At 40.2% G+C, this 7,825-nt stretch overlaps 1 protein-coding gene across 3 annotated transcripts in view; it reads right to left on the bottom strand.

Moving 5' to 3' along the window:
- Positions 1 to 7,825, bottom strand: part of CCDC83 (coiled-coil domain containing 83) — a 67,338-nt gene that overhangs the window by 3,122 nt on the left and 56,391 nt on the right. For 2 of the 3 annotated variants that reach the window (XM_017850914.1, XM_017850916.1), the window contains exons 8-10: positions 6,165 to 6,286; positions 2,091 to 2,170; positions 1,358 to 1,563 (exon numbers count right to left, since the gene is read on the bottom strand). In XM_017850914.1, the coding sequence (XP_017706403.1) occupies positions 1,358 to 1,563; positions 2,091 to 2,170; positions 6,165 to 6,286 (408 nt within the window). The remainder of the gene's footprint in view (positions 1 to 1,357; positions 1,564 to 2,090; positions 2,171 to 6,164; positions 6,287 to 7,825) is intronic. The other variant, XM_017850915.1, reaches the window with a different exon arrangement.

The following is a 7,825-nucleotide window of genomic DNA, read 5'->3' as shown; positions in this document are numbered from 1 at the left end:
TTCTTTCTTTTCTTTCTTTCTTCCTTCCTTCCTTTCTTTCCTTCCTTCCTTCCTTTCTTTCTTTCTTTCTTTCTTTCTTTCTTTCTTTCTTTCTTTCTTTCTCTTTCTCTCTCTCTACTTCCTTCCTTCCTTCCTCTCTCTCTCTCTCTCTCTGTCTCTCTCTCTCTCTCTCTCTCTTTCTTTTGAGACAGAGTCTTACTCTGTCACCCAGGCTGGAGTACAATGGTGCTATCTCTGCTCATTGCAACCTCTGCTTCCCAGGTTCAAGCGATTTTCCTGCCTCAGCCTGCCAACTACCTGGGATTACAGGCACGCACCACCATGCCCAGCTAATTTTTTCTTTTTTTTTTTTATTTTGAGACGGAGTCTTGCTCTGTCGCCCAGGCTGGAGTGCAGTGGCGCAATCTCGGCTCACTGCAAGCTCTGCCTCCCAGGTTCACGCCATTTTCCTGCCTCAGCCTCCCAAGTGGCTGGGACTACAGGCTCCTGTCACAATGCCCAGCTAATTTTTTTGTATTTTTAGCAGAGACGGGGTTTCACTGTGTTAGCCAGGATGGTCTCCATCTCCCGACCTCGTGATCCACCCTCCTCGGCCTCCCAAAGTGCTGGGATTACAGGCGTGAGCCACCGTGCCCAGCCTAATTTTTGTATTTTTAGTAGAGAGGGGTTTCACCATGTTGGCCAGGCTGGTCTCAAATTCCCGACCGCAGGTGATCCGCCCGCCTCAGCCTCCCAAAGTGCTGGGATTACAGACATGAGCCACCACAGCCAAACTGCTGCTTTTATCTTGGTCTCTAGGATTGCTTGTTTTGGGAGAAGACGGACACTATAACAAAGGAAATTCAAAACACCCTGTGGGGAGGCACATGTGAAGAAGAAGTGAGGCCTTCAGTTTAGCTAGCATCAACATGCTAGCCATATGAACAAACCACCTTGGAAGTAAAGACTTCTGCCTAAACCAAGCCTTCAGATGGGTGCAGCCCTAGCCAACATATGGTTGCAACTGACTGAGAGTCCACCAAGTGAGAACTGTCTAGTGGAGCCCTTCCTAAATTTCTAACCAACAGAGCCCTAAGGGAGAATAGTTATTGTTATAAGCTACTAGGTTTTTGGGATTGTTATGTAGCATTAGATAACTTACTTTATATACTATTAATGAAGGCCTATAAAGGAATAATGGAAGCAAATTGGGCAAGAGTAGGAGTGAAAATGGTATCCAAATGAGAGATATGAATGGTGGGCCAATTTTACTAATAATTGCAAATGGAATTTTCAATATCCATATTTTAGGTTAATTTTCTCAATTAATAAAACAGCGTTTTCTTGGTAGTCAAAGTTACGTTCTTATGAATCTTACCTTGAAATCCTTCTCATCCTCATATAGTAAGTACTTCATATCAGTGTCCCCAAACTCTGTGCATGAGTTTTCCTCTTTATCTGTCTTTACATACTGGAGATCTTCGATGCTATTTTCATGACTAAGATGTAAGGTACTGCTTTCATCTGATGAGGACATCAAGTCTCTACTTTCTACTTCTATGGGTTGCAATTCTGACTTCTCTTCTTGGATGAATACAAAGGAATTAATTATGTATACATTTTGAACATATAAAATAAAATGCAATTCATACTTTGTCACATTTTTAATTGGATAGAACTTTGAGAACTGCAAATGTAGAATTTATGTATTATAGTAAGAGGGAGTCCCATTTGTAGAAACTCCAAGTTGTATTTCTTTCTGTCAGCTAATAAGTTAAAGTAATTATATTGGTGCCTATGTATATGTTGTCATTTTGGTTGGCTAAATAGGGCCCTAAACCTTGCCAGTGTAGATAGCAGCCTCATCCCTCTCCACCAGTATTTATTTAATTTACTGTGAAACATAGTGACCTTCATTTGAAAGTGGTACTGCAGAGAGGAGATAGATTAGGACAAGCACTGCAAGAGGAGAAACTGAGAGAAGCTGGCAGGTAACTAGTCTCTGAATAACTTTTGTATGTGGGGCACCTGCTCACAATAGTTAAGTGTATTTTAAATAGAAAAACAAGAGTTTGAAAAAAATCACCATCATTATTGCAATAAAATAATACCTATATGTGTTTCTGGCAATTCCAAAGGCATTTCTTCAGGTGGCACTTCTAGTCCAGCAGCTTGGGTAAGATATAGTCGCCTAAAAGAACAAATAAGAAAAACAGTCTATCAGTCAATAAATATTGTATTGCATGCTTACTAGGGTCTATCTCTCTACTAGGTGCTAGAAATGCATAGATGAAAAATGATACATAATTTCTACCCTGAGGACCATAAAGTCCAATGGGGTGACAGACAGCCTTACAGTATTTTAAAGTCATGATGTGTACCATGATGGGTAATTAGCATAGTGTGAGAATGCTGGGATGCAGAAAGAAGCAGCACCTGAGTCAGCTTTAGGAGGAAGCAAAGTTTTCCTGGATGAAACCTGAGCTTAGTCTTTGATATGGTTTAGCTAGGCCCACCCAAATCGCATCATGAACTGTAGTTTGCATAATCTGCATGTGTTGTGGGAGAGGGACCCAGTGGGAGGTAAGTGAATTATGGGGGCAGTTACCTTCATGCTGGTCTCATGTTAGTGAGTTCTCATGAAATCTGATAATTTATAAGGGGCTTTTCCCCAGCCTTCGCTCTGCACTTCTTCCTGCTGCCATGTGAAGAAGGTCATATTTGCTTCTCCTTCTGCCATAAATCTGTTTCCTGAGTCCTCCCCAGCCTGGTAGAACTGTGAGTCAATTAAACCTCTTTCCTTTCTAAATTACTCAGTCTTATGCAGTTTTTTTATAGCAGCATGAGAATGGACTAATACAGTCTTGAACCTGGAGGTGCTTGCCAGGGAAGAGCTAGGGGTGAAAGAAGAGCATTCCAAATAAGGGAATAACACACTTAAAGTTCAAAAAAAATGAGAGTGAGCGTGGCACTAGTCAGGTCACTGTTGTAGTATTTCCGGTGTGGAATGATAGTGGCCTGAAAGACATGGTTTTGAAATGAAGAGAGAAAGAGAAAGCGAGCAGTAGGAATCCAAGATGCCATCTAGGTCCCGGCTTTCATTTAGTGGTATGCTTCACCTACAAGCAGTGAATTGATGTCCATATGCTGTTGTAGCTCTCTCTACATTGTTTAATTCTGTGCTCTCCTTTTTAGAGTGTCCGCTGAATTTTTAATCAGAAAATATGATGCTTTGAAAACTCTGTATGGCATTTCCATGAGGTTTACCTGAAGACAGCAGGAAGTAATTGAACACTTGCAAATGTGCAAACAACCCTTCATGCTTAGCAGCTAAGCAACCAAAGTGAGTCCCTTAAATTAGAGGCTGTCAGTTATTTAAGAACATGAATAAAGTGTTATCCAGATGCTAATGGCTCCAGCAAATACTGTAACTACATAAAATATTTACACCTATGAAACCTTCTAAAAACTTAACTTTAGTTAAGGCAAGTTTAGTAAAGGTACCTTAGTAAAGATAAGTTTCACATGTAGCTGTGGTCTGCAGGGAGACATGTCTGAGGCTATAGAATTCTTTTCTTTCCTAGTTTTACCATTGTGAACAATTAAGATCTTTCTAAATGCCATAACCTTCAGGAATCTAGCTTTTTCTATTAATCACTAGTTTACTGTCACTTCTGTACTACTACAGGGTAACAACACTTGATACTTAATGATATGGAAAATAGTTCAAAAGATGTTCTTATTGTAAGTTAGTGTTAGATTTGTAGGTATTGGCCCACTTAGCCTCAGCCCTGTGGCACTGGAGTCCCGGGCAGTCACCTCTGGCTGACAGTTTCCTCATCTGTTTGTCCCAGTGTGTCAAACAAATCCTATGACATTCTATGTGAGTTGTGATGGGAAAAAGTTTGAGTAGCTCTACATAGGAAATGTGGTAACTCTGTTAACCACAGTATCCCATTCCTCATCCAAATAGGAAAATAGAACTTCTTCTGTGTCCACTGGAGACAGTTCATGTCTATTTCTTACCACCCTACTAGTATTTTACAAAACTTAATCCTCAACAAAGAGATGGAGGGGGAAGTTACCATAAAATATAATATGTGTAATATTCCTTTGGCTTGGAAATGGGTACAGTAAAAGCTCCTGAACGCCCTCAGGTTGTCTTTCTGCATAAGAAGTCTAGTAGATAACTGAGGGCTTTCACATTTTCCGGTTTCTTTATGCGGGTCTTTCTAAAGTGTCCAAAAACAGTTGCCTCAGAGAGTTTACAATCTAGTAAAGCAGCAGACATTAAATAAGTAATCAAAAGTGTGATAAAGGTTGGTTACAAAGGAAAAGTTCAGGGTGTTGTGGAAGCATATAGCAAGGACACATATATCAGTTCCTATAAATGTCACCCATGCTGTTTCTTTTCCCTTGGAAATATTTTGCCTTCATTTCTTCCAACTCTGAAGCTAGACTAAGCATTCCATTCCTCTCAGTAAGGAAAGCCAGCGCCTAAAGCACTGATGAACAATGTGGATTTTACAGAAGATTTTTACGGGGAAGAGCGAGGATGAGGTTAAATTATATACTGCACAGTAAACAACTCAATGAAAAATCCCCATTAAAAGTTTCTCAATCTCCCATTCTGTTCTTGCCAAGTCCCCTCTGGCCTATGAAATAATTCCCCTTTTTTAGAATTATTAGCACTTTACAACCATGTCAGAACAAAATCAAATATACCAGACTGAGTTGATCCAGGTAGAGACACAAGTCTGGCAGTTTAGAGGGTAGCTCTTTCCTAAAGTTTAGCCAGTTCAGAAAAGAAGGCAGTGGACAGCAGGTATAGCAGTAGTTAGAAACCACATTCCAGGAATGCCTGGCAGAGATTAAACATGATTCCAAAGGCAGCAGCAGCAGATGACGAGGATTAGAGGTGGGACAGGAATGTAGCACTGGAGACCTGATCACAGAGAGGAGGGCTGGCAAAAGGGAGCATTGCCTACTGGGCAACAGTGAGCACCTACCCCTGAGGGGCCCTCTAGGCATCAGCTGAAGAGACTGGACATACAGGAGTTCAGTAATCAGTCCTCATTCAGCCTCATCTCATCTATATTGGTATCTACTGTCTCTGAAGCACACAAGTACTCATGCAAAAAGGGCAGATGGCCTCATTCCTCTATCCTGCCCCACCCAGCTTATCTCCCAATTTCTCTAATCTTGTATCCTGATACCCATCATTTAGCCTGGCAAACAAGGAACCCATAATTTACCTGTATCCACCTTTCTTGGAAAACAATAGAAAGTTTAAAAATAACAAATGCATGATCATGTCTCAAATAGTAGTTTTCCATGTCACACAAACAATAGGAACTACTTGTGTAGACAATTTTCTTGGCTATTCCCCAGGTTCAACTTAACATCTGCTTTAATTCCTAGACCTAGACATTTCTCTCCCATACTTGCACACATGCACCCTACATTTGTGTGACTTACCCTCTCTTCCTAAACATGCTATTAGATTATTTTTTGGTTTTGACTACTTGTCTAAATTATGAGTGCCATTTTGAATTTTAATTTTATATTCAAGGGCCCTAGGTTTCTGTCAGGATTAATATATTAAGACTTTTTTTGTCAGATAAGGAAAGCAGCTAACCAAACATACATACCTTTATAAGGTGTATGCACCACTTGGTTTCTTGTGTGCAAGAACAAATGTGACTTGAAATGCCAAACTCTTTTCTTGGCCTCCAGAGTAGTTTTGATTCTTTCAACCAAAAGAAATAATTCTACAATACATAGGAGCCCAGATCACCTCCATGAAACTTCCAGCAAGTGGATCACCTCTTCCTCTGTGCTAACTCTCTACCTCCTCCATCTTCTGCTGTACTGTTATGTACTTACTTTCATGACCATTATCCCTGCTGGTCTGGAGGCTCCAGAATGTTGGCAGTTATGATGTTCATGTTATGTGCTGGCTATTGGGACTCCAGTGCATTGCAAGAAAAACCAAGCCAAACTTTACATTGTACCAACGGTCAATAGTAATAATCCTATACCTTCATCCATTTTGTGTGTTACTTTCTTTTTGACTACTGCTGGAGCACTGAAGAATTAAATCATCTTTTTTTTTTTTTTAAAGCAACTTTTTACAGTAGATACAAATGTTTACAAAATACTCTATATATATTAACAATTTTCACCTGGGTATCTTGAGATCCACAAGTCTACAGTTGAATAGTTGATCAATAAGCACCAAATTTTCTGCTTCCAGTTCATGAATAGCATTTTCTAATTCTTCAACTTCCTTCCTGTGAATTGCAACCTGTTCTCAGAAGGAGGGAATGAATGTCGGTACTTATTGATTCAGTTCTATTAAGTTTTCTTTTCTTTCTTTTTTTTTTTTAAGACAGAGTTTCACTTTTGTCGCCACGCTGGAGTGCAGTGGTGCAATCTTGGCTCACTGCAACCTCCACCTCCCGGGTTCAAGCAGTTCTCCTGCTTCAGCCTCCTGAGTAGCTGGGATTACAGGCATGTGCCACCATGCCCAGCTAATTTTGTATTTTTATTAGAAACAGGGTTCCTCCACGTTGGTCAGGCTGGTCTGGAACTCCTGACTTCAGGAGATCTGCCCACCTCGGCCTCCCAAAGTGCTGGGATTACAGGTGTGAGCCACCATGCCCCGCCAAGTTCTATTAAGTTTTCTATAGTAAACTCAACTTCTAAAAGAGCATTTGCCTGAGGGGAAGACCTATTGTGTATCATTTATTACCGGGCTTGCTTTGTCCTTCCTCCCTAAAAAGGAATAGGTGGAAATCATTTTTAGATCATCAGTAGAACCTGTCTGAATAGTTAGGCAGTTATTATAGAATAGCAGGAATTGTCCTTTTCCACTCTTCAAAAACACTGCTGAACTTAGATATGAGCCAGAGGCAGAGATAACTAAGAAAACATGGCTTAATGTTTACTGAAGAAATGGACTAACTTTGGTACATTAATTGGGCCTGTAAAAAAGGAGAAGAAAAATAATGTGGCTAATTCAAATAGGAAAAAATGTCCTGGTTCTGTTGCCAGAGTTTTCATCTGTTTTATTTTTTATTTTCTTTTATTTATTTATTTATTTTTTATTATACTTTAAGTTCTAGGGTACATGTGCACAACGTGCAGGTTTGTTACATATGTATACATGTGCCATGTCCATGTGCTGCACCTATTAACTTGTCATTTACATTAGGTATATCTCCTTATACTATCCTTCCCTCCTCCCCACACTCCATGACAGGCCCTGGTGTGTGATGTTCCCCATCCTGTGTCCAAGTATTCTCATTGTTCAATTCCTACCTATGAGTGAGAACATGTGGTGTTTGGTTTTCTGTCCCTGCGATAGTTTGCTTAGGATGATGGTTTCCAGTTTCATCCATGTCCCTACAAAGGACATGAACTCATCTGTTTTTATGGCTGCATAGTATTCCATGGTGTATATGTGCCACATTTTCTTAATCCAGTCTATCATTGATGGACATTTCGGTTGGTTCCAAGTCTTTGCTGTTGGGAATAGTGCCGCAATAAACGTACGTGTGCATGTGTCTTTACAGCAGCATGATTTATAATCCTTTTGGTATATACCCAGTCATAGGGTTGCTGGGTCAAATGGTATTTCTAGTTCTAGATCCTTGAGGAATTGCCACACTGTCTTCCACAATGGTTGAACCAGTTTACAGTCCCACCAACAGTGTAAAAGTGTTCCTATTTCTGCACATCCTCTCCAGCACCTGTTGTTTCCTGACTTTTTTTTATTATTATTATTATACTTTAAGTTCTAGGGTACATGTGCATAACCTGCAGGTTTGTTACATATGTATAC

The sequence above is a fragment of the Rhinopithecus bieti genome, unplaced genomic scaffold (genome assembly GCF_001698545.2).
Source record: "Rhinopithecus bieti isolate Rb0 unplaced genomic scaffold, ASM169854v2 scaffold_30846, whole genome shotgun sequence".
NCBI classification, from domain to species: Eukaryota; Metazoa; Chordata; class Mammalia; order Primates; family Cercopithecidae; genus Rhinopithecus; species Rhinopithecus bieti.
Note: the sequence above shows the minus strand (reverse complement) of the source record. Positions and strands in the feature narration are given on the sequence as shown.